Source organism: Pongo pygmaeus, chromosome 1 (assembly GCF_028885625.2).
Source record: "Pongo pygmaeus isolate AG05252 chromosome 1, NHGRI_mPonPyg2-v2.0_pri, whole genome shotgun sequence".
NCBI classification, from domain to species: Eukaryota; Metazoa; Chordata; class Mammalia; order Primates; family Hominidae; genus Pongo; species Pongo pygmaeus.
The window spans coordinates 92,600,818-92,627,945 of NC_072373.2; the positions used below are offsets into that span (position 1 = coordinate 92,600,818).

Consider the following 27,128-nt stretch of genomic DNA (forward strand, 5'->3'; position numbering starts at 1 on the left):
TTCTAATGTAAAGGTCTCTGAATGATGACAACTTTATCCTGGTAGGTACATTCCCAAGAATGGCTTACCTCTAAGTCTAAAACACACATTCCTAACAGAAGTTATATCACCCTCAAAGGGGCAAGAATTGACTCTTGGGAAGATGAAAAAACCTAATTTTTTAATGTATCAAACACAGCTATACATGCAGTACATAAACACATACATAGTATAATTGTGGTATTAAGTTTTCATGGAAAAAGGTGGTGGCTAAAAACAAAAATGTCTAAGAAAGATCCTTAGGGGAGCAATAATGAAAAAATGGTTAAGAAACACTGGTTCAGAGTTTTTATTCAATAGTCACTCAAACAATATTTACTAAAGGCATGCTTTCAAGAAAGAACAGTTAGAGGTGCAGGGGATATAAGGGGTAAGAAAAGGGGCCCTTAAATGTTAGTGGGAAAGAAGACACAAAAGCAAACAAGGAAATAGAGAAAATAATTGCAAATTGTTATAAACACTGTGAAAAAACCACAAAGGACCTGAAACAAAATAATGGGGTGGAACCTCTTTGATTGCAAAGTGAGGGAAGGCTTTTCTGAGAAGGGCTTTGGCTTTAAAAACAGTGGTATGCTTGCTGATTTATCTCCTAATTTGCAGATCTGGGTGAAATTACGGGCAGTCCCTAATCTGTAAATTTGTATTATTTTCCTGTTCAGAAGCCTCATAACAACTTATGTGAAAGTCAAAAAGGTATATGCTTGACATCTTGACTGTGTGACTCACACCATGCTCATTAAGCTTGCCTACATTACGAGCTGCATGTGGAAACAAAGGCTGTGTGAAGACAAGGTAGTGAAGGGGTTTCCCATATGAAAAATACAGAAAGAATTATTTGAATACTAGCAAATCTACAACTTGACACTTCTAGAGAACCCAGGCACAGCCTTGGAGACATTACTCCTGAGAGACCGCAGCTGTTGGAAGATGAGCCCCAACTTCTAAAAATGTGTCGCTACCAGGATTGAGATACAAACAGCATTTGGGAAGGTAGCCACGTTCACATTTTCAGAGCTCAAAGCAAGATATGACACTAAGCTCTTCTTCTCTTTTCTGATTCTTGCAGGTCTCATCTGAGTAGCATCTTCCTGCCCTCCTTCCTGGAGATAAGTAGGGCTTTTGGTGAGACAGACTTTCCCGACCCTCTGCCCAGCCGGTGCCCATGCTTCTGTGGCTGCTGCTGCTGATCCTGAGTGAGTAGATGGGCTATAATGGGACCACGGCCTCAGTTCCTAAAGGTGACCAGGGAAAAACTCAAGGAGCTTCTATCTCTGCTTCTACTTGGGGTTCAGAGACAGCTAGCAAGGGATGGGAAGTGAGCAGAGCTGGGTTCCCAGAACAACCAAGAGGCTCCAAATGCAACCATCAGAGCAAGCCAGATATCCTGCCCTTGGTTTCTCACCCACTGCTTTTCTCACCTCATAGGAAACTTGGATTTTTTCCTTCTGCCAAACCACAACTCTATATCCCACCCTCCCTCTTAAGCCTCAGACTAAATAATTTTTTCAGATAAACAGTTGCTTCTAAAAACCTAGGCATGTGAAGGAAGGTCTACTGAGAAACATCACTTTTTTCTGGAAGTTTTAAGCCAAAATTTAATCAGAGATTGAAAAAGTGAGGGGAACAATAGGAAGCCCAAGGAACAAAAGGAGGATAAACCATTTCTGTAGTCCTTGTCTGCCTCTGCACTCAGAGAAGAGAGGGAGAGAATAAAGTGTGCCGTGTGCCGTGGCCAAGTAAATAATAGCAGAGATGAGGTCAGGCCTTGGACACAAGCCATCACGTTTGTAAAATAAATTATAGGCCATTTTCTTTGTTGCTTAGGGGCTCTGGATGATATAAAAAGAGAGCAAAGAAATGATAAGGAAAAACAAAAGAAGCGGTTGTGGTTAGGTTGTTAGAAAACATTTCAGAGAGTGTCTGATTGTCATTTTCTGCTCCCTCACAGCTCCTGGAAGAGAACAATCAGGTAAGTTTCTCCTTCTCTCTGCCCCTCTGGTCTCTGGATATTGGTCCCCTCAGCCCACACAGCCTGCCCTAACCCTTGCAGGCATGCATCCCATCAGAAATGCTGATGCTCTGGGGTCACATCTGCTACTATATTGGGTGAACAGAGCCTCCTCTGACTTTTTCAGTCTCTAGGTTTTTTTTTCCCCTACATTACCAGTATTCCTCAGAGTAGAGGAAGGAAACATTTGCAGAGCAAAGGGCAGAGGCAAGAGGCTGATGATGAAGGAATCTCATATCTGATCTCCATATTCTCTGATACATCTCCCTCTGAATGTCCAAGCTAGTGCTACTATCAAAGGACATAGAAATAGCTCCCATTCACAGAGGAAGATGCTACAGCAGAATCCTTATAAATCTCCAAAAAGAGCTCATGCCACTGCCACACCTCACTTCCATGCCTGTCAGTCAGTTGCAATTCCATACACAAGTCTGACTTCTCAAGCAGCCCTTCCTCCTCCATTTAAATTCTTTATATCCCTCCATTGTTTACTGTGTCCAACTTAAACGGAGAGTAAAGTTGCCTTCCCCATAGACTTTCAAAACTAAGAAAGACATAAAAGTAATACAAGTGAGAAAATCTTATTTATTTTAAGTGTTAACAAGTAGGAAGTAATTTTCTGGAGTCTAGAAACTACTTCTGAGGTATATACATCCCAGGTTCACCTTTATCTGGACAGAAATGTATAGGACAAGGGAATTTCAGAATCAGCCACATTCTGAGGCCTTTGCAGTGTTTGCCCAATGGCAAATCACATCTCCTGAGCTTTTCTGAGGCAATGCCAGGAACCTAAGACCTCTCCCCTATAATACCCATCTGCGCACCTCCAGGAAATGGATGAGGAAGAACAGATTCTTTCCCAGGCATTTCCCTAGGTTATTTCTGCTCAATTTTCCACCCTGGTCCTGACTGGAAATTAGCCCAGGAAAACTCCTGACTATAGGTTGGGGCTCCCCCTGTGCTGTGCCCACCTCCCATTGACCTTCCCCTGCCTTCATCTTTCTATTTCCTGTTTAGGGGTGGCCCCAAAAGCTGTACTTCTCCTCGATCCTCCATGGTCCACAGCCTTCAAAGGAGAAAGAGTGGCTCTCATATGCAGGGGAATATCACATTCCCCAGCCCAGGGAGACACGTATTGGTATCGCAATGAGAAGTTATTGAAAATAAAATATAACAAGATCCAAATTACAGAGTCTGGAAATTATCAATGTAAGACCCGAGGATCCTCCCTCAGTGATGCCGTGCATGTGGGATTTTCACCTGGTAAGGAATGGAAGGGGAGTGTCTAAAGTCAAGCCACCAGGCAGAATGTCTGAGGGCCGGGTTAATGCAGGGATCCCAGGCAGAGTTGTAAGCAGACATGGGGATATTTGATGCGCTGACCCCAGTGGGGAAAATAGAGATAGGGCAGCAGCATGACGCTGGATTGTCTATCCATCTGCCTCCAAAGAATTGTGGGTGACCCAAGGGCCATCAGGCAAAAAGGGGTTCAGGTCTGGGATTCCTCTTTTGTGAAAAAACATGTGAGGATTTCTCAAGAACATTTTCTGGGAATTGGTTCACTCTCGTAGGGCAAGGAAGAATCAGGTATTGGGGCCACATGGCAATGTGGGTAGGGGCCATTTGCAAGTGTGTATAGAACTGTGGCTCTTGCCTCATGGGTGGAAATGAAAGTGAAGGCAGAAGCAGCAGGGGATAAACTGAGTGTGCTCCTGTGCTCTTTGCAGACTGGCTGATCCTGCAGGCTTCACATCCTGTCTTTGAAGGAGACAATGTCATTCTGAGATGTCAGGGGAAAGATGACAAAAACACTCATCAAAAGGTTTACTACAAGGATGGAAAACAGCTTCCTAACAGTTATAATTTAGACAATATCACAGTGAATTCAGTCTCCAGAGATAATAGCAAATATCATTGTACTGCTACTTGTAAGAGGTTTTACATGATTAACTTTAAAGAAACTTCAAAACACCTAAATATCCAAGTTCAAGGTAATGGCTAGATTCCTGTGGATTACTGGGTTTGGTAGGGAAACTGAGGATAAAGGGAAGGTGTTTATCAGTGGTAATTTCATAAAGAGGATCCTATGGCTCAGCCATGGGAGGGAGATGGTTCCTTCTGCATGTTTCTCTATCTCCTGATGGCTGGTGCTGAGAACACAAGTGCATCTCTCTAGGAACTCTGAGCCTCACCACCCTGGGGACTATGTTGTTTCTTTTCATTAGAGCTGTTTCTACATCCTGTGCTGAGAGCCAGCTCTTCCACACCCATAGAGGGGAGTCCCATGACCCTGAACTGTGAGACCCAGCTCTCTCCACAGAGGCCAAATATCCAGCTGCAATTCTCCTTCTTCAGAGATAGCCAGACCCTCGGATCAGGCTGGAGCAGGTCCCCCAAACTCCAGATCCCTGCCATGTGGACTGAAGACTCGGGGTCTTACTGGTGTGAGGTGGAGACAGTGACTCACAGCATCAAAAAAAGGAGCCTGAGATCTCAGATACGTGTACAGAGTGAGTGTCTAAGGGGCTGCTCTTCCAGAGTCAGAGCTGGGGAGAGGAAGGCCAGTGATATCTCCTGCACCCCTAGGATGGTGGACATAACAGAGAGGAGAGTCCAGCTATTCTGGTAATCTTCTCTCTTTAAGCTCAACATTGGTCTAACAGCCCTAGAACATTTTCATCCACTTGAGTCAGGTAATAGTAATTATTGATCAGTTACTGATTGCCCAACCCTATGGGGTTACAGAGATGTACAAGATCGGTTCTCTCATGAATCAAGAGACAACTAGAAGCACAGCTGAACACATGCAGTTTTAAGAGGCCCCTGTGGTGCTTCCATTTGGTGATCTAAACGCACAACAAAATAGTCTGAAAAGGGGAAGATAAATATGAACTCTAATAGTCAGAGAAAGATGTGGAGACATGGATGTAAATCTGGAGAAGTCTTGAAGAATAGGAGAAGGGTTTGGATTCTATTTTGATCTTCAAAATAGAGGATCTCCAGTGTTCTCTTTTCTTTTGTGGTTTATTGATGCATCAAAGATTCCTTAGAGATAAGTGCATATAAAATGTGACCAGAAAACATTGGGTTTACAGAGATTATGGACTTGGTGCCCACATTTCTCAAGGATGAGAATTGTTGTGGGAGTGAGAGGGATGTTGCTTCCTTTATAATCGTATATACAATTAATTTCTTATTTCCTGCTTTGGGCTTCTGCCTGCTGCACCTGCTGCTATTGGCCTATTCATGGTAGCTCCAGCCTTCCCCTTGACCTTGATGTCCCTGCCATCAGGACCTTCACATGCCATCTTGTGTTCCCCCAGGAGTTCCTGTGTCTAATGTGAATCTAGAGATCCGGCCCACCGGAGGGCAGCTGATTGAAGGAGAAAATATGGTCCTTATTTGCTCAGTAGCCCAGGGTTCAGGGACTGTCACATTCTCCTGGCACAAAGAAGGAAGAGTAAGAAGCCTGGGTAGAAAGAGCCAGCGTTCCCTGTTGGCAGAGCTGCATGTTCTCACCGTGAAGGAGAGTGATGCAGGGAAATACTACTGTGCAGCTGATAACGTTCACGGCCCCATCCTCAGCACGTGGATTCGAGTCACTGTGAGAAGTAAGTTCCGATTCCTTTCACACAGCCTCGAGTTGCAGGCCAGGGTTTAGGTTCTCTGTCAGCCACTAGGATCTCCTAAAAGAGGCATAGGGAGGGAGGGAGGGGAGGGGAATGGGGGGGGAGAGAGAGAGAGAGAGAGAGATTTAAAAGCTATCCAAGAAATGGAAAGATGGCAAAATAAGTTGAATCACCTTACTTCTTGTGGGGAAGACTGAGTGGCGATGAAAACAAAATTACCCAAGATTACCTCTCACTGTTTTGGGGAAATGCTTCTGATTGTTAGATGAGAAAAATGTGATCAGTGGGGAAACAGAAACAATCAAGGGACAAGGGACATATTCATTGCTAGGCTCTTTGAGAGAGGTTGTGCATCTGTCACAACATCAGAATCCTCTGACAGCCCTTTTGTCTCCTTCAGTTCCGGTATCTCACCCCATCCTCACCTTCAGGGCTCCCAGGGCCCACGCTGTGGTTGGGGACCTGCTGGAGCTTCACTGTGAGTCCCTGAGAGGCTCTCCCCCAATCCTGTACCGATTTTATCATGAGGATGTCACCCTGGGGAACAGCTCAGCCCCCTCTGGAGGAGGAGCCTCCTTCAACCTCTCTCTGACTGCAGAACATTCTGGAAACTACTCCTGTGATGCAGACAATGGCCTGGGGGCCCAGCATAGTCATGGAGTGAGTCTCAGGGTCACAGGTGAGCCAGATATACCCACAGCAGTTAACAGCCAATACAACAGATCATGTCTTCTCAGAAATAGCTCCACTGGGCTATTTGCTGGTTGATATCCCAGTAGACTTCCCACTCTTTCTGACTCCGCCTGGGAGTTCTGGGATTCTTCCTTGTGATTACACATTTAGTAACTTAGACCATTCCTTTTTTTTTTTATTCCTCTGTAATTGTCATCAGTAGCCATCCATATACCCCATTCATTTTTTTTTTTTTTTTTTTTTTCTGGTAGAGGCACGAAGGCTTACCAGAATACCAAATATGTGATGGGTCAGCAATTACTGACAAAGGAAAATGGCACAGAAAGCCTTTATTTCTGAATTCCTTTGCCCAGGAAAAAATGACTGGATCATCCTTTGCCACAGTTTTCTGCCCCTATCTCGATCTAAATTCTCACTTGGTTCCCTGGATCATTAAAGTGACTCTCTTCATGGATACCCACTTCTGTGGGTTCCCTGTCAGCCACTAGGATCACAGCAGCAGGCCTCTTTCATGGCCTCCAGATTCTAAAGACCTATCTAACCTTCTCACTTTTTTCAAATGCCTTCTGAGTGGGTCTCATTTAATCTGATGTTCTCAGTATCCCCTAACAAAATTTTCCTTCAGCAGAGGCACCAGGGCATCTCGTATTTCCCATGTCCAGCCCCTAAGAACAATTAGCAATGTACCCAATCATTTAGAAGAGAACCTCCAGTCCAAGTCATGGTTATCCCAAAGTGCTCAGCATTGGGAGGATGGGAGAGGGCACTGGGGCCTAGGAGAAGATGGCAAAATAAGAAAGATATGGTAATAATTGCCAGTGACACAAACCCGTACATTCTCTGGATTTTGCTATGGACTCTTGTTCTCCAATGATTCCAGACTATTAGAACACTTATGACATTTTGGTTAATAATAATCCTTCCTATAGGCCAAACTTGGGTAATGATTTAAGGAGGTATTAAAATCTAGGAATGCCAGACAGTGTGCTGAAACAGAGACTCAAGTCTTGAACAAGAAAATACCATTTGTTTAACCTTGAATAAGTCTTCTTACTAGTCTTGTGCTTATTTTCCTCCCTTATAAAGTAATTGAGTCAGCAAATCATGGGGGTACAAGAATTCTGGATCTCACACCACTCTCCCTTAAACACGCACCCCACATATGTGTATATTAATAACATATATTTGTGTATTAATTATATACATGTACTACTGTATTAATGGGCACATTACAAAACAAACAGAAAAAATAGAAATTAAATAAGGGGCTGGGTGCAGTGGCTCATGCCTGTAATCCTAGCATTTTGGGAGGCCGAGGTGGGCAAATCACTTGAGCTTAGGAGTTTGAGACCAGCCTGGGCAACACGGAGAAACCCCTGTCTCTACCAAAAAATACAAAATTCAGTTGGGCATGGTGGCATGCACCTGTACTCTCAGATACTTGGGAGGCTGAGGTGGGAGGACCACTTGAATCCAAGAGGTTGAGACTGCAGTGAGCCAAGATTGCCCAACTGCACTCCAGCCTAGGCAACAGAGTGACACCATGTCAACGAAAGAAAGAAAGAAAGAGAAAGAAAGAAAGGAAGGAAGGAAGGAAGGAAGGAAGGGGAGAAAGAAAATGAAATAAACAATATTTTAAAATCTTTGATTTAGAATATTTGACTAAAATTATTATAATTGAATATGCTTCATTTACTTTGAAAATCTTAGTTTACTTATGGTGGTACAATTATTTGAGGTTTGGTTCTGAGTTTGGCCTTACTCCTATTAGTTTTAGTGTCTGTTACTGCTTAAAGCTTTATCTTACCAATATATCTACATCTAAGTGGAAGCAGATCATCACTGCTGCTCTTTTAATTCCATGATACTCATTTTTCAATCCCACAGTCTAATTATGCAAGGGTTTTCATTGAAATTTGGTTAATAAATTTATGTTTTTGTTGATGTTCATTAGTTGTTCTTGTAAAGTAAGTGGGAAGTGCTGCATGTTGAATTTCCTTTTTTTTTTTTTTTTGGGGGGTGGAGTCTTACTCTGTTGCCCTGGCTGGAGTGCAATTGCACTATCTCAGCTCACTGCAACCTCCACCTCCCAGGTTCAAGCGATTCTTCTGCCTCAGCCTCTCCAGTAGCTGGGATTACAGAGGCAGGCCACCACGCCCTGCAAATTTTGTATTTTTAGTAGAGACGGGTTTTCATCATGTTGCCCAGGCTGATCTCGAACTTCTGAGCTCAGGGAATCTACCCGCCACAGCCTCCCAGAGTGCTAGAATTACAGGCATGAGCCACCACACCCAGCCACTGCATGTTGAATTTCTATTGAACGTGTTTAAACTTTGGTTGCCATGTTCTGTTTCCATGGATTTTTAAAGGTGCAGATATAAATTTTTAAAGTTGACATACTTACATTTTCTGGTAATAAGACCACATAGAAATGTAAACATTTTTAAACAACCATTTTCCAAAATATTATCTCCATAGCATGAGTTTAGAAAAGCATTAACAATATGAGTACTGTTAAAGGTCACTTTTTAAAGTGTTTGCTAAGTATTAACATTGTCAGTAGCCACTGATCACCAAAAAGTCAACAAAAATTAAATACTAATCTTTCTTCATGGAAAAACACGTAACTTATCTTTACATTTAATTCCTCTTTTTAGAACTTTGCTACAAAATAAGTGAACTTTCAAGTGATACAAAAAGGTTTGAGGTCACTCCCCAATCTCATCACAAAGCATTGTAAATATTTTATGATTTGGCCAGGCACAGTGGCTCATGCCTGTAATCCCAGCACTTGGGGAGGCAAAGGAAGGATTGCTTGAGCCCAAGAGTTTAGATCAGCCTGGGCAACCTGATGAAACCCTGTCTTTACTAAAAATACAAAAAAATAGCAAGGCATGGTGGCACGATCCGGTAATCCCAGCTACTCTGGAGGCTGAAGCAGCAGGATCACTGAGCCCAGGAGGTCACGGCTTCAGTGAGTCATGATTGCACCACTGTACTCCAGGATGGGCAAGAGAGTGAGAGCCTGTCTCAAAAAAAAATAAATAAAGAAAGAAAGAAATTAAATTAAAAAATTAAAAATATATTTTATGATTTAAATTAAAATCATCTGTAAAAACACTTAAGTAGCCAATTAAAAGGGCATTATGTTCCATATGCTGAGAGTTAACAAGCCAAGGCACTGCTGTCCCACCCTCTGTCCCTGTGTGGCCCTGCCTTCATAAGAAACCCTGTCTTATCCCAATACACAGTGTGACATCTGCCTGAGCAAGAGCACCACCATGAATATTAGTAAAGCTGAATATCTTTTTAAATTTCAAGCTCAAAAAGAAATACTCTTAAACATTCTCATATTTTCTTCTTACACTTCAATCTGGTGTCTTATAGCCCATCTTGGAGACCACTTAAGTTGACAATAACCATGGTCTTTTTCAGTCTTCAAATTCTTTGATTTTAAGGGAATATGCATTCAGAACCAGAGGTCCCATGAGCTGTAGAAGAGGGGATGCAAGAGGTTGGAAATCTCTCTTCCCAGAATACGAAAACCCAGAGACATGGGTGAAAGGCACAGTGAGATCACAAAGCACCATACAAAAGACTCACCCCTGAGGTCCTCTGCATCCCACCCAGGTCACTTCATATTTAGAGGCTATACAGAAGGGACAAATTCAAACAATTGGTTTCAATTTAGCAGGAACTCTACGCTTCCAATATCAGGACTTGGCACCTCTATCCTGTTGAAGCAGCTGGTGCTATCTTTCTTGCAGCCAGCAGATGGCTCATTTTCAAGTTTAATCATTGCCATTCAGTGAATAGTTTCCACATTCACACTCATTCCCTTTAGCCAATCTGCGATGGAAAGCAGAGCTTTAGATCCTTATCAAGCTGCCCTTGCCAATAAAGCACACAGCTTATATCTAAAGCACTACACACAGATTGGTTCATCCAGTTTTCCTCACAACTTTGCAGAACCAGCAATCTTACAGTTAACATTCCATATTAAGGGCTTTCTATTCTTCCCACTATGCCATTTCTTTAATTGTTCATTAAAATGGAAATCATTGTTGCTAGAGCTATATCTGGATATTTTTGTGACAGTTTGGTTCACTTCAGTTTTCCATTCAATCATCAATTATTGAGCATAAATTTTATATGCCAGGCAAAGTTCCAAGAGCTATAAATACAGCAGCGAATAAACAGATAATTCTCCATCCTATTGGGGAATCATATAAAACAATGATTAGATAGATAGATACATACATACATACATAAATAGAGAGATGTTAGGTAGTGCTAAATACTATGTAGAAAAATAAAGCAAGGTGATTAGGTAGAGAGTAATGGGTCCTGCCTTTAGATAGGTATGGAAGTCTCAGTCTTAGAGCTAAGATTCAGGTGTAGGAATTTTAGAAACCTTGATTTTAGTTATATTTTTATCAGTAATAATAACCAATTTTTATAGTGCTTTACATACAATATGATTTTTATTACAATAGCTTGAGATATAATGTATCATTAGCTCAGTTTTACAGAGGAATAAACTAAGACTTAGAGAAATTAAAAAGTTCTTTAAAAATCAAGCTTATAAAGCTATTAAAGGATAGAGACAGGATTGAAGCCCGGGTTCTACAGAATCCAGGTGCATGTTCCCGCAACTCAACTATGCTGCATATTCCTTTATTAAGTTCTCTTGTATACCTTCTTAAGTAAAACTGCCAGTGAACTATTTTTCCTCCCTCAGTTCCGGTGTCTCGCCCCGTCCTCACCCTCAGGGCTCCCGGGGCCCAGGCTGTGGTGGGGGACCTGCTGGAGCTTCACTGTGAGTCCCTGAGAGGCTCCTTCCCGATCCTGTACTGGTTTTATCACGAGGATGACACCTTGGGTAACAGCTCGGCCCACTCTGGAGGAGGGGCATCCTTCAACCTCTCTCTGACTACAGAACATTCTGGAAACTACTCATGTGAGGCTGACAATGGCCTGGGGGCCCAGCACAGCAAAGTGGTGACACTCAATGTTACAGGTGAGTTAGTAGTACCTGGGCTAGAGGTCACCGTTATGGTAAATGAAACAGTTATCTGACCGATTGTACAAATTCTACCAATACCAAGGAGGTTTTGAACATGCACACCAAGGCTTCAGACTTCTGGAGATTGGTACTGATCTTATATGGGAGAGGGAAAGGAAATACATTTTAATCTTAGATGCTGGCAAATACATTTCATGTGCTTTTGAAAACTATGGTTTTCAAAATTACAAATGATGCTACAGGAGGAATCAGAAACCGGAACATACCCACCCTACTCGCATGATTTTGTCTATATCCAAAACCTGTGCCACTGGAACTCAAGTACAGCTCCCTCTACTCAGGAACTTCCAGGAGCAGAACAGGCCTTACCACTGTGGGAGTCACGGGGCTGGTGCTCAGCATCCTCGGCCTTGCTGCTGCTGCTGCTCTGCTGCATTACGCCAGGGCCCGAACGAAACTAGGTGGGTGTCTAGGTCCTACCTTGTGATGTGATTTTGCCGTTGCTATAATAATTTGAAGTTGTCTGGTGCACCCTATAAAGGTCAATTATTCCCTTCCAAGTACTAGGCCCTCAGTTCCACTACTCACTGTCACTCTGTAGGCAATTGTAGCAAAAACAATAGAATAAACTTCTCAATAAAATTTTTACCTCATGTGTTTAATTTGAGATTTATATTAGGTAGCAGAGTTTTGCTTCCAATTAAAAATTAGAAAATTAATTAACTCATGTTCTATCTCCCTAAGAAAGTCCTTCATTCGTAACAAAAAATAAATAAATCATCATAGAGGTGACCATAAACTCCGAGATATATTTGAATACCAGCTAAATATAGTGAAATTCGATAAAATAAATAAAGAACGCCAAAAATGAGATTAAAAATTCAATTTCCAATTGTTGCTAGTATATAGAAACACAACTAATTTTAATATTAATTTTATATCCTGAAATCTTGCTAGACTCACTTATTAGTTCAGTATCACTTTTGTAGATTTCATCAGATGTTCTATATAGATGATCATGTTGTCTGCAAAGAAAGATAGTTTAACTCTTTCCTTTCCAATCTTAATTTCTTTTACTTCTTGTTCTTGCTTAATTGCACTGGTTAGAACCTCTTGTACAATGTTGAGTGCAAGTGGTGAGAGAAAATATTCTTATCACATTCCAGATCTTAGGGCAAAAGTATTCAATCTCTCCCCATTACAGATTACTTTAGCCGTGGGTTTTTTTCAATGCTGTTTATCTGGTGGAGGAAGTCCCTCCTATTCCTAATTTGCTGAGAGATTTTACACAAATAAGTTTTTGTAAAATGATTTTTCTACATTTATTGAGATAATAATGAGATTTTATTTTTTAGTCTATTGATAAGGTGAATTTTGAATGTCAAAGCAGCCTTATATTTCTGGGGTCAACCCAACTTGGTCATGATCATTGATTTGATTTGCTAAAAGTTTGCAAAGGATGTTTATGTCCATGTTTATGAGGAATATTGGTTGTTAGCTTTCATTTCTAGAAATGCCTTTTTATGATTTGGTCTCAAAGGAATACTCACTTAGTTACCACTTCCAGAATTTTTCATTCCTTTTTATATAGCCATATTTTCACCTGGTATCAATTTTGTTCTGCCTGAAGGACTTTTTCTTTTTTTTAACATTTCTTACAGTATGACTGTCTGCCAGTGAATTTGATTGATAAGGTTTCTCAATTCCTCTATATCCTTACTGATTTTTTGTCTACCTGATCTATCAATTATTGAGATAGGGGAATTAAAATCTTTAACTGTAATTGTGAATTTATCCATTTCTTCTGCAATTCTATCAAGTTTTGCTTCCAAAATTTGGAATTGCTCATTATTAGGTGGATAAGTGTTTAGAATTTTCATGTTTTTGATGAATTATCCACTTTATCCTTATGAAATGACCCTCTGTATCCCTCGTTGAATCACTTACTGTGAAACAGTCTTTGTCTAATATTAATATATTAATATAATTAGTGTTAGCATGTGATTTTTTCCATCCTTTTGCTTTTAGCCTATTTGTACCCCTATATTTAAAGTTAATTTTAATAGATAGCATGCAGCTAATTCTTGTGGGTTTTGTTTAGTTTAATATTATAGTCTGCCTTTAAAATGAGGTGTTTAGACCATTTACACAAGTGTTATTATTGATAAGATTAGGTTTCATGTCTATTTTGCTATTTGTTTTCTATTTTTCACATCTATTTTTTGCTTTACTTTGACTTATTTTTGGAATAATTGATTTTTTAATTCTACTTTACTTCCTTTGTTAGTATTATAGCCATAACTTTTTTAAAATTTTCAATTTTTATTTTAGATGTAAGGGGTAAACGTGTGGATTTGTTACATGGTTATATTGCATGATATTAAGATTTGGGGTACAGATCCTGTCACCCAGATAGTAAGCATAGTACCCAATAGGTAGTTTTTCAACTCACGCATTCCTCCCCGTCTCCCCCATCTAGTAGTCCACAGTGTCTGTTATTGCCAAGTTTATGTCCATGTTTGTTCAATGTTTAGGTCCCACTTATAAGTGAGAACATGTGGTGTTTGGTTTTCTGTTCTTGTGTTACTTGGTTTATGATTATGGCCTCTAGTTAAATCTATGTTGCTGCAAAAGACAGGATTTCATTTTTTTATGGCTGCATAGTATTCCATGGTGTATATGTGCCACATTTTCTTTATCCAGTCTAACACTGGTGGGCACTTAGGTTGATACCATATCTTTACTATTGTGAATAGTACGGCAATGAACATATGAGTGCATGTGTCTTTTTGACAGAATGATTTATTTTATTGTGGGCGTATACCAATAATGGAATTACTAGGTTGAAAGGTAGCTCTATTATAAGTTCTTTGAGAAATCTCCAAACTCCTTTCCACAGTGGCTAAACTAACTTAAATTCCCACCAACAGTGTATAAGCATTCCCTTTTCTCCTCAGCCTCACCGGCACCTATTGTTTTCTGACTTTTAAATAATAGCCATTCTGACTGGTGTGAGATGGTATCTGATGGTGGTTTTGATTTCCATTTCTCTGGAGATTAGTGATGTTGAGCATTTTTTTATGTTTGTTGGCCACTTGTTTGACTTCTTTTGAGAAGTGTCTGTTCATGTCCTTCACTTATATTTTAATGGGGTTATTTGGTTTTTGCTTGTTTATTTGTTTAAGTTCCTTACAGGTCTCAACATTAGACTTTTGTCAGATGCATAGTTTCCTAATATTTTCTCCCATTCTATAGGTTGTCTGTTTACTCTGTTGATAATTTCTTTTGCTGTGCAGAAGCTCTTTAGTTTAATTAAGTCACACTTGTCAATTTTTGTTTTTGTTGCAATTGCTTTGGGAACTTAGCCAAAAATTCTTTGCCAAAGCTGATGTCAAGGAGTGTATTTCCTAGGTTTTCCTCTAGGAATTTTATAGTTTGGAGTCCTACATTTAAATCTTTGATCCGTCCTGAATTAAGTTTTGTATATCGTGAAAAGTAGGGGTCTAGTTTCAGTCTTCTGAATATGGCTAGCCAGTTATCCCAGCACCATTTATTGAATAGAGAGTAATTTCCCCATTGCTTCTTTTTGTTAGCCTTGGCAAAGATCAGATGGTTGTAGGTGTGAATCTTTATTTCTGAGTTTTCTATTCCATTCCGTTGGTCTATGTGTCTGTTTTTGTATCAGTACTATACTATTTTGATTACCGTAGGCTTATAGTATAGTTTGAAGTTGTGAGGTATGATGCCTCCAGCTTTGTTGTTTTTGCTTAGGAATGCTTTGGCTATTTGGGCTCTTTTTGGTTCCATATGAATTTTAAAATAGATTTTTCTAATTCTGTGAAGAATGATATTGGTAATTTGATAGGAATAACATTGAATCTGTAAATTTCTTTGGGCAGTATGGTCATTTTAACAATAGTAATTCTTCCAATCTATGAGCATGCAATGTTTTTCCATTTATTTGTGTTGTCTTTATTTCAGCATTTTTTTTTAATTTCTCTCAGAAACCTTTCACTTCCTTTGTTAGCTGTATTCCTAGGTATTTCATTTTCTTTGTGGCTATTCAAAATGGAATTGTCCCATTGATTTAACTCTTCACCTGACTTTGTTGGTGTATAGAAATGCTACTAGTTTTTGTACCTTAATTTTGTGCCCTGAAACCTTACTCTTGGCAGAGTCTTGAGGGTTTTCAAGGTAGAGACTCATGCAGTCAGTGAAAAGAGATAGTGTGACTTATTTAGCTATTTGGGTGCCTTTTATTTCTTTCTTTTGCCTGGTTGCTCTGGCTAGGACTTTCAGTACTATCTTGAATAGGCGTGGTGATAGTGGACATGCATAGTTGTGTCCCTTTTTCATTAATTAAAAAAAATTTTTTATTTCTGCATTAATTTTGATCTTCACCCAGGAGTTATTCAGGAGTAAGTTGTCTAATTTCCATGTATTTGTTAGTTTTGAGAGATCTTCTTGATATTTATTTCTATTTTTATTGCGCTGTAGTCTAGGAGTGTACTTGGTATGATTTTTTTAAAAAAATTTATTGATATCTGCTTTATGGCCCAGCATATGGCTGATCCTAGGATATGTTCCACATGCAGGTGAGAAGAATGTATATTCCATAGTTGCTGGATAGAATATTCTGTAGATGTGTGTTAGGTCTATTTGGTCAAGTGTCAAGTTTAAGTCCAGAGTTTCTTTGTCAGTTTTCTGCCTCGATGATCTGTCCAACTCTGTCAGTGGGATATTGAAATCTCCCACTATTATTGTGTGACTGTCCAGGTTTTTTTGTAGATCAAGAGGAACTTGTTTTATGAATCTGGGTGCTGAAATGTTGGGTGCATATATATTTAGAATAGTTAAGTTTTCTTGTTGGAAGCAATAATTATGTGTTTTGTTACTCTGGTAATTGCTTTAGGGCTTATAGTATACATCTTCAACTTATTGCTATTTTCACGTGATATTATATTACTCATAGAAGGCTAGTCACACCTCCTACTTCCAAAATTACTTTTCTTTTCTTCCTCTCATTGTTTATCTGGGATGCCATTTTCTAATCTATAACATACTAAAAGAAGACATTTGAATCTCAGTGTTGAGGTTGTCAGTCAGCACAGCACCAGGAGAGAAAACTGACAATCATTTCACATGATCCATGTGAATAGAAGCCCAGGTGGTCTGTCCCCTAGACTTAGGGGAAGTGTTATTTTAAATAACAAACTCACTAAGGAATTAGGATAGTTCACCAAGCAGAGGGTCTGTGCTCATCTTTTCTCAAAATCTTGCTTACTGTACTTCCTCATAGCAAAGTCTCCCTTCTCATCATTGACAAGACTTCTCAGGAAGAAGCTCAGACCTTCTACAATTTTTCTAAAAGTTAAGGGCTCTGCTCCTTGCCTGAGTGAATCACTCCTAAAAGGAATGATAGGTTTATTGACTCTATAGTAAATCTGGCTGTGTTGAAATTCCAGTAATAAAACTTGCCAACTTGATATTGGGCAAATAAGTTAAACTCACTAAACTTCAGTTTCTTCATCTATGAAGTGGTTATAATAATGACAGTATCTACCTTTTAGGTACTATGACACAACCTAGGTAACTGCTTAGCACAGTGCTGGCCTATATGTCTTCAAGGAATATTAGCTTGTATAATAAATAGCCACCTGTCTAGGTCTCAGTTTTCTCTTTTACAGATAAGGAGATAGACTGACTCCCAGATACATTCTGGGTCTGAGCTAGCCACCCACAGAAAAGATACTGGTTATTGACTGATGTGGATTGTGATTGCTCTGAGGAGATTCAGGACCAGATCCTGATCATACCCCTCTAGCTTAACTCAGGAGGCCCACTCCCTGAGGAATAGGGAGTTACTCAGTTATTTTTCATGAGAGTCAAGGCTGGTATGTTTATTTTGAGCAATGATTTGTGTTCTCTAAGCCAATGAGAACGATTAGAGCCACAGATTTTAAAAAGGCAAAGGACAAGGATGGGAACCTGGATAAGGCTTGTATTGGGGCAAGGCTGAAAGATTCAATATTTCATTGATGATGGAAACTTGCCATATTTTTAAGTCTGATAGATTTGGCTTCAAGGATAGAATTCTAACAGGTAATCACCTATTAGAAAATTGTCAATTTGTTATTTTTAAGTCCTCAAAGTACATACTTTGTTCAGTTGTTTAACAAATCTTTGCTGAATATTTTTAACTGCTAAGCATGATATTAGGAATACAAAAAAAAATTTAAGATGAGGTTTACCACCTCAAGTAGCACATCCTTTCATGAAAGAGAGAATTAGAGGCAAATAGAAATAAATAATTACAAAACAATATAGTAATTTTAATATTACATGGTCTTATGTGCATGGAGACAGTTTACTTAATCCAGACTGTTGGCATCAGGGACAGCTCTTGAAGAAAGATAAATTGGAGTTAGCCAAGTGAAAGAGGAGAGAAGAGGTGTGGAAAAGCCATTACATACCCAAACGATTTGCAGTTCGGTGTTGCTGGAATAGACTTGCAGGGGTGAGGGGTCACAGTTAGAGAAAGAGAAGGTAGAGCTTATCATGGTAGTCCCATTGATTCATATTAGTGAAGGAATTCTGTATCAATTTTGAGCATCCCTTGGCCCCTCTAGGCCTCAGTCTCCTTGTCTCCACCTTGTAGAGCTGCAGTCAGGATGAAGAAGGGGGTTTGAGGGGAGCACCTGACCCAGGTTTTGACCTACTCAGTCACAACTACTTAGAGTTGCTATTCACCTATTACTGATTGAAAAATGATTCAGAATAAGTGTGATTCTGGGCAAATGCCTTTCAAGGCCCCACCTTCCTCGCCTATAACATAACATAGGGGGAGTAAGGAGGGTGGAACTGGATAATCCTTGAAATTTGCCGTAGCTTAGATCTAGAATGAATCTGATTTCTAGGAAAAAATGTTCTAACAGAGAGTTCATTATCTACACAGCTCACTTACCACCAACTTTCCTTTGTTTGTTTTGCAGAAGGACTTTCCGCCACTGGAACATCTAGGTGAGGTCTCTGCTTCTTGTGCTGCCAATATTTTCATGATTTATTTATATGCACAAGACTTGTTTATGTTTTTTTAAAATTTGAATGGATTTCCTAGTAGCATTTTTACATTCTTACAAAATAAAAAAGTAGATATAAGTGAATGTCACTTTCACTTATATTTGTGAACGATATTCCCTGTCTACTTAAACACAATATATGTTATTGGCTATCTATGTTAATTTATCTACTTTCTTAAATGTGTTCCAGCAGAGATTTGACCACTAATGTCTTAATGGCATTACCTTTCATAGGGCTATGTTATTGGCTATCTATGTTAATTTATCTACTTTCTTAAATGTGTTCCAGCAGAGACTTGACCACTAATGTCTTAATGGCATTACCCTTCATAGGGCTACAGTGCATTCATTTCCTTCTTCCTCATTCTTCCACTCATTTGGGAAATTATTATTGAAGGCTGGCAATGTTCAATTCACAATATTAACTGCAGAAGGAAATGAAATTGGAAAAAAATCCACTTTACTTGAAGAGCTCACATGGCACCTTGCAGGAAAGGTAGATTATTGTAATATGAGGTGGAAAACTGAAAGGGACCTTTTAAAAAACACAAGGTTTAAGTTCTGTAAGAATGCAGAGGTCTTTGCGTATCAGTGTTTAATCATTTACACCTTCAAAAATAGCATTTAAAATTAGTCAAATATGAGTTTTTGCCTTTCAAAGACGCCCTGAGGCTGCTGGCCCTCTGGCCTTGCCTTGGCTGTCCTGTTTTGTAATGCTTCCCTGGGCTTCATCTTGTGCCATACATCTTCTGACACTTTATTAATAAATGGTGCTGGGAAAACTGGCTAGCCATATGTAGAAAGCTGAAACTGGATCCCTTCCTTACACCTTATACAAAAATTAATTCAAGATGGATTAAAGACTTACATGTTAGACCTAAAACCATAAAAACCCTAGAAGAAAACCTAGGCAATACCATCCAGGACATAGGCATAGGCAAGGACTTCATGTCTAAAACACCAAAAGCAATGGCAACAAAAGCCAAAATTGACAAATGGGATCTAATTAAAGAACTTCTGCATAGCAAAAGAAACTACCATCAGAGTGAACAGGCAACCTACAAAATGGGAGAAAATTTTCACAACCTACTCATCTGACAAAGGGCTAATATCCAGAATCTACAATGAACTCCAACAAATTTACAAGAAAAAAACAAACAACCCCATCAAAAAGTGGGCAAAGGATATGAACAGACACTTCTCAAAAGAAGACATTTATGCAGCCAAAAAACACATGAAAAAATGCTCATCATCACTGGCCATCAGAGAAATGCAAATCAAAACCACAATGAGATACCATCTCACACCAGTTAGAATGGCAATCATTAAAAAGTCAGGAAACAACAGGTGCTGGAGAGGATGTGGAGAAATAGGAACACTTTTCACTGTTGGTGGGACTGTAAACTAGTTCAACCATTGTGGAAGTCAGTGTGGGGATTCCTCAGGGATCTAGAACTAGAAATACCATTTGACCCAGCCATCCCATTACCGGGTATATACCCAAAGGATTATAAATCATGCTGCTATAAAGACACATGCACACGTATGTTTATTGCGGCACTATTCACAATAGCAAAGACTTGGAACCAAGCCAAATGTCCAACAACGATAGACTGGATTGAGAAAATGTGGCACATATACACCATGGAATACCATGCAGCCATAAAAAATGATGAGTTCATGTCCTTTGTAGGAACATGGATGAAACTGGAAACCATCATTCTCAGCAAACTGTCACAAGGACAAAAAACCAAACACCGCATGTTCTCACTCATAGGTGGGAATTGAACAATGAGAACACATGGACACAGGAAGGGGAATATCACACTCCGGGGACTGTTGTGGGGTGGGGGGAGGCGGGAGGGATAGCATTAGGAGATATACCTAATTCTAAATGACGAGTTAATGGGTGCAGCACACCAACATGGCACATGTATACATATGTAACAAACCTACACATTGTGCAGATGTACCCTAAAACTTAAAGTATAATAATAAAATTTTTAAAAAAAAGATCCAAGCAGAAGAAGACACAATATTTTTACTTGAATCATGCTGGACTGGAGGACTTCCTAAATACTGATTTCCTTGAAATTCTCTGTAACCCACAGATACTTTTTAATCCATTTTCTCTCCCCCTCTTTCACAGTCACAGTCCTAGTGAGTGTCAGGAGGCTTCTTCGTCCAGGTTTTCCAGGATAGACCCTCAAGAGCCCACTCACTCTAAACCACTAGCCCCGATGGAGCTGGAGCCGATGTACAGCAATGGTGAGGACTTCCTGGGGGCAGAAGGCTCTAGGGAGGAGCCAGGGAGGGAAGAGGGATTGAGCGACAGCCCATGGCCCTGTCACAAATTTAAAAATGACATTCCTAACATTACACTGGGAATAGAAGTTGGTTATAAATTTGGTGATTGGGAAGTAGAGTCTAGAATATGAGCTCTTGACTGCAACCAACTATGATATCTTCTCTCACAGTAAATCCTGGAGATAGCAACCTGATTTATTCCCAGATCTGGAGCATCCAGCATACAAAAGAAAACTCAGGTGAGATGCCTTTCAGGCAAATAGAAGTGAGGTGGCAGTGTTTTGTTGAAACTGGCAAGGGGTCTTTGATCAGAGTTATTTCAAATACAAGCCCAACACACAAGGCATTACTTGCCTCCCATATTGTCAGTTGTAGAATCTATCCATTTCTTCTTACCTTTACACACTGCCACCATGATCCCATAAATTCTTTGAGGACAGACACTGTGACTTTTTCACTAATGTATTCACAGCATTTAGCTCAACGCTTGGAAAACTGTAGGCCCCCTAAAATACTGTTTGAATTAATGGGTGAATAATCAAATGTGGAGACAATTGTCATTCTTTTAACTGGTCTCTTTATTTCTACTACTGTTCTCCTCCAGCCTTCCCACGATCTATTTCCAGCATGATCCCTTTGAGGTGCTCTATTGTTCACATCAGTGCCTAGATTAACTTCCCTCAATGACACCCATTCCAAAGCATGATCTTTGCCTTCTTCACGCTGGCTCCTCCTGCAAGCTTTGCCTAATGTTCTTCCTCTAGCTATACTGAACTCTTGGCATCTTTATGCTTGGTGCTCATGTTTCTTACTGGTCCTGAAATGTCCTTGCCTCTAGTCTACTTGGTGACCCCTACTCATATTTCAAGACATAGATCAGGTAACACAATGAAACTCACACTGATGCCAACTACCCTTTCCATATTCTAATCTGGGAGGAGCCATTTATTCTTTATGGCAACAACATAGTTCAATATGTATTTCTGTCTTGGTGCCCATAATACTTGTTGCATTTATTTCTATGTCCATTTCTCCCCTTCAAAATTATAGAATTCTTGATCACATGAATTGAATTTCTGTCATTTCTTTTTTTTTTTTTGTGAGATGGGGTCTCATTCTGTTGCCCAGGCTGGAGTGCAGCAGTGCGATCTTGGCTCTTTTCAACCTCTGCCTCCTGGGTTCAAGGGATTCTCCTGCTTTAGCCTCCTAAGTAGCCGGGATTACAGGCATGCATCACCATGCCCAGCTAAATTTTGTACTTTTAGTAGAGACAGGGTTTCACTATGTTGTCCAGGAGTTTCTGTCATTTCTATCTCCTTATACCTTACCTAATGCCTAATAGAAGGCATTGCTTAATGAATGCTTATTGGCTGCACAAATAAATAAAAGAGATACAAAGCCCCTTGGAAAGGTAGAAAACACACACACACTAAATTTTCTCAATGCTCCAATGCAACTCTTTGGCTTCCTGGGAAATTGTCTTGTGGACTTAGAATGCCGGTCTCCTCTCTGGCCTCTTCCAATTTCCCTGTGCAAGTGAAATGACTCATATCTGCCTCCTTCTCCCAGAGGATCAACACAGCCATAGAAGTCTGCAGTGGATTGGGGGTGGGTGCCCCTCTGGGGTTATAATGAGCCAGAGGAGCAAGAAGGAAATTGTCATGAAAATAGTTCTGGGCATTTGGTGGGCAGAGGAAAGTCTTTATTAGTGTTTGTGCTTGGGGCAGTACTTTTTCTATTTGGGTTTGGAAGAATCCAACAGAGGAAACAGTCAAGAGATCAAGCAAATCAAGAAGATTGGCTTGGAGTACTTTTTCTATGTGGGTTTGGAAGAATCCGGCAGACGAAACAGCAAGAGATCAAGCAAATCAAGAAGACTGGCTTGGAATGCAGTGTGCATAGGTTATAAGTTGGAATATACTGCCCACAGTTTAATACTTTTCTTTGCTACTCCTACCCAACAGCTAATTGTCCAACGATGCATCAAGAGCATGAGGTGAGTCACATTTCTTGGCTTTCTTTCCTCTCTGGCCTTCCTCTCCTGTATTTAGGTACTTACCTTTTGTGTTTTTTTCTACCAGGAACTTACAGTCCTCTATTCAGAATTGAAGAAGACACACCCAGATGACTCTGCAGGGGAGGCTAGCAGCAGACACAGGGCCCATGAAAATGATGAAGAAAACTATGAGAATGTACCACGTGTATTACTGGCCTCAGACCACTGGCCCCTTACCCAGAGTGGCCCACAGGAAACAGCCTGCACCAGTTTTTTTTCTGTTCTCTCCAACCACACATCATCCATCTCTCCAGACTCTGCCTCCTACGAGGCTGGGCTGCAGGGGATGTGAGGCTGTGCAAAAGGTCTGCAAATCTCCTCTGTGCCTGAGTCTGTGTGTTCCCCAGGAAAAGAGTGGGCAGCCTCTGAGCAAGCACTGTGTTATTTTCACAGTGGAGACACGTGGCAAGGCAGGAGGGCCCTCAGCTCCTAGGGCTGTCGAATAGAGGAGGAGAGAGAAATGGTCTAGCCAGGGTTACAAGGGCACAATCATGACCATTTGATCCAAGTGTGATCGAAAGCTGTTAATGTGCTCTCTGTATAAACAATTTGCTCCAAATATTTTGTTTCCTTTTTTTGTGTGGCTGGTAGTGGCATTGCTGATGTTTTGGTGTATATGCTGTATCCTTGCTACCATATTGGGAACAGCCAAAAGAAGTTATAGAACAAGATTTTAAGGTGACTCTATCTGAAGTGTATTTTTGTACTTATAGGGTGACATTCCCAACCAAATTACCCTAGTTATGATTAAAAATAACCTCAGCATTTCATTAAAGACTCTGCTAGTTTAATATGTGACCTCTATCCCCACTGCAAAGACCTTATGTGTAAAGAATCACATTAATTGTAATTTTTGCTTCGTGACATAGTCTCATCATTTTCCATGCATGATAGATTTCTAGTCAGTCAGTTTTATTCTTAAAAGCACCCATTAACCCGAGACAATAACCTACTATATCTATGTGGCTTCTCCCATTCTCTTCCTCTACCTCACTCCATCTGATAAAAAACCATTCTAAATATCATGTTCATTATTCCCATGCTCTCCTATTTCTATCATATTAATGTATCTATGTGTTTTCCTTAAATATGTTTTATATTAGTTTTAACTATAAGTTAAAGACCATATTGTTGTAGATAATTTTTTTTAGTATTCTCCCTTCATGTTGTATTTCTAAGATTCATCCATATTGTTGCGTGTTGCCATAGTTCATTTGTTTTTATTGCTGTTTAGTATTTACTTGTGTAAAATATCTGCCTTAATGTTTTCCTAGCTATCACTATCAAAAACTCTTTCCACAGTGTGTTGAATTTTTAATATGACAAAAATGAAAATGTACCAACAATTTTTAGTGACTTCACCTCCATTCTGAAATCCTGATGTTTCCAAATATCTCTGAACACCTCAAGTCCTAGGGACAACTGAGATTATATTAACATTAATCTCTGAATGTTGCCAATTCTAGGCCTTCACTTGGTTCATGTAGGAACACCAAGTCCCTTTCAAAGCACCACATCTTCTTCTAATCAATATTTCTTGGAGTCCCTAGGGAATGTCTTACATGCATTCAAACAATCACCATTTCTGGAGATACACAACAGGGTCACCATAAACTCTGCTACCCTTAGGTTCCATCACTATGGAAGCTGAGTTTCACCAGAAGGCACTTTTGTCCTCCATTACGACCAGCAAAGCCAGCTAAGCCACAGCTGCTGGCCTCAAAAAATGTGATGATCAATCCACACTGCTCCCACTGGCCTCTGTTACCCTTATCCTGGCCTTTGAGAGCAGGGCACGATGTCCTGCCTATACTGAGATGCTGATCTCTGCCAGTTCATGTTCATATTGGTATTAAAATTTTAAGGTCCCTTGAAGAGGGAGGAGGCAAATGTCTCTGTCTTCTATGTGATACACTCTGCTTTTTTTTTCTCTATGGTAAAAATATGTAAACCAGTTTTGGGTACCAACCAACAGGCTGTACATGGAGGCTCTCCTCCTTTCTAACCCTGCTGCTGATTTGGAATTACCTTGCCAAGTGCCTTTGTGCCTTATAGTGAACTTTCTCTAAGGGACTTGTCATCTCTTATCATTGTTTATCCATTTTCTAGATTCTGAATCTAATAAAGGACAAAATTCAAGATTTTCCATGTCTTTGTAACACTTAGCCCTGGGCAAATCAGAGTATGTGAGTGGAAGGAGGGGTGAGCCCTAACTGTACATCTCAGATATAACAAAAGTGCAAATTCTGATTGCCCTGTAAAATGAATTATTCTCATGCATTGCTCTACTTGACTTTTCCCTTTGAATTCACAACTAAAAACCCATAGCCCAGAAATCTAAAAAACAGTAATTTTAGTGGAGCTTTTGAAAATAAAAGACCATTGGAAAAAGTACCAGTTTCCACTGTCTTTCTCACACTTACCCTTTTAGTATATCTTTACATCAGAGCCTATTCTCACTCATGGTTTACCAAAGAGAAAGCCACATGAGAATCTTAGGTTTTGTCACTAACGTATATGAAAAAGATTATTTTAATTTTATCAAGACCAGATTTGGGTGGGGACACAGAGTGAAACCATATCATTCTGCCCCAACCTCTTCCAAATCCCATGTTTTCACGTTTCAAAATACAATCACGCCTTCCCAACAGTCCCTTAAAGTCTTAACTCATTCCAGCCTTAATACAAAAAGCCAAGTCCAAAGTCTCATCTGAGACAAGGCAAGTTCCTTCCAACTAGGAGCCTGTGAAATTAAAAGCAAGTCAGTTACTTCCAAGATACAATAGGAGTACAGGCATTGGATAAATGCTTCTATTTTAAATGGGAGAAATTGGCCAAAACAAAGAGGCTACAGGCCCCATGCAGGTCCAAAATTCAGTGGGGCAGTCATTACATCTTAAAGCTCCAACATAATCTCCTTTGACTCTGTGTCTCACATCCAGGGCACACTGATGCAAAGAGTGGGCTTCCATGGCCTTGGGCAGCTCTGCCTTTGTGGCTTTGCAGGGTACCGCCCCCATCCCAGCTACTTTCATGGCTGTCATTGAGTGTCTGCAGCTTTTTCAGGTGCACGATGCAAGCTGTCAGTAGACCTACCATTCTGGGGTCTAGAGGATGCTGGGCTTCTTCTCACAGCTCCACTAGGCAGTGCCCCAGTAGGGATTCTGTGTGGGGGCTCCAACCCCACATTTCCCTTCTGAACTGCACTAGCAGAGCTTCTCCATGAGTACTTCATCCCTGCAGCAGACTTCTGCCTGGACATCCAGGAGTTTCCATACATCCTCTCAAATCTAGGGAGAGGTTCCCAAACCTCAATTCTTAACTTCTGTGCACCTGCAGGCCCAAGACCACATGGAAGCCACTAACGGTTGGGGCTTGCACCCTTTGAAGCAATGGCCTAAGCTGTATGTTGGCCCCTTTAGCCATAGCTGGGATGCAGGACACCAAGTTCTGAGACTGCACAAATCAGCAAGGCCCTGGGCCTGGCCTATGAAACCATCTTTTCTTCATAGGCCTACCAGACTGTGATGAGAGGGGCTTCTCTGAAGACCTCTGACAGCCCTGGAGACATTTTCCCCATTGTCCTGGCAATTAACATTTGGATCCTCATTACTTGTGCAAATTTCTGCCTCTGACTTGAATTTCTCCCCAGAAAATAAGTTTGTCTTTTTTATCACATGGTCAGAAGGCAAATTCTCCAAAATTTTATGCTTTATCACCTCTTGAACACTTTGCTGCTTAGAAATTTCTTCCAGCACATACCCTAAATCATCTCTCTCAAGTTTAAAGTTCCCAAGATCTGTAGGGCAGGGGCAAAATGCCACTAGCCTTTTTGCTAAAGCAGAGAAAGAGTGACTTTTACTCCAGTACCCAATAAGTTCCTCATCTGCATCTGAGACCACCTCAGCCTGGACTTCATTGTCCACATCACTAACAGCATTTTTGTCAAAATCATTCAACAAGCCTCTAGAAAATTCCAAACTTTCCCACATCTTCTTGTCTCCTTCTGAGTCCTCCAAACTGTTCCAATCTCTGCCCAATACCCAGTTCCAAAGTCACTTCCACATTTTTGGGTATTTTTATAGCAGTGCCTGACTCCCAGTACCAACTTAATACATTAGTCCATTTTCACACTGCTGTGAAGACATACCCAAGACTGGGTAATTTATTAAAAAAAGAGATTTACTTTATTCACAGCTCCACATGGCTGGGAAGGCCTCAGGAAACTTACAATCATGGAAGAAGATGTAAGAAAAGCAAAGACCTTCACACGGCAGCAGGAAACAGCGAG

General features: G+C 40.3%; 1 protein-coding gene across 5 annotated transcripts; it reads left to right on the forward strand.

Annotated features, from left to right (window-relative positions):
- The first annotated feature begins 815 nt into the window (after positions 1–815).
- FCRL3 (Fc receptor like 3) lies at positions 816–25,231 on the forward strand. 5 transcript variants are annotated; one of them, XM_054480543.1, is made up of 16 exons: positions 817–1,029; positions 1,106–1,232; positions 1,988–2,008; positions 3,065–3,310; positions 3,775–4,038; positions 4,273–4,557; positions 5,371–5,658; positions 6,077–6,355; positions 11,111–11,389; positions 11,737–11,856; positions 18,388–18,415; positions 20,624–20,742; positions 20,952–21,020; positions 22,746–22,777; positions 22,863–22,973; positions 24,947–25,193. In XM_054480543.1, exons 2-16 carry the CDS (start codon positions 1,202–1,204, stop codon positions 25,001–25,003), a joined length of 2,229 nt encoding a protein of 742 aa, XP_054336518.1. In that variant the 5' UTR covers positions 817–1,029; positions 1,106–1,201; the 3' UTR covers positions 25,004–25,193. The 5 variants fall into 5 exon arrangements, with proteins under 5 accessions (XP_054336513.1, XP_054336518.1, XP_054336506.1 ...); XM_054480531.1 differs by having other exon boundaries at positions 22,863–25,231; XM_054480508.1 differs by having other exon boundaries at positions 6,059–6,355; positions 22,863–25,193.
- The last annotated feature ends 1,897 nt before the right edge of the window (positions 25,232–27,128 follow it).

Bases quoted from the DNA above. Each gene is read 5' to 3' on its own strand.
- FCRL3 (XM_054480519.1), top strand. From the start codon at position 1,202: ATGCTTCTGTGGCTGCTGCTGCTGATCCTGA. The intron at 11,390-11,736 runs GTGAGTTAGTAG...CCCTCTACTCAG, and splicing joins GGTGACACTCAATGTTACAG to GAACTTCCAGGAGCAGAACA. The intron at 11,857-18,387 runs GTGGGTGTCTAG...TTTGTTTTGCAG, and splicing joins CAGGGCCCGAACGAAACTAG to AAGGACTTTCCGCCACTGGA.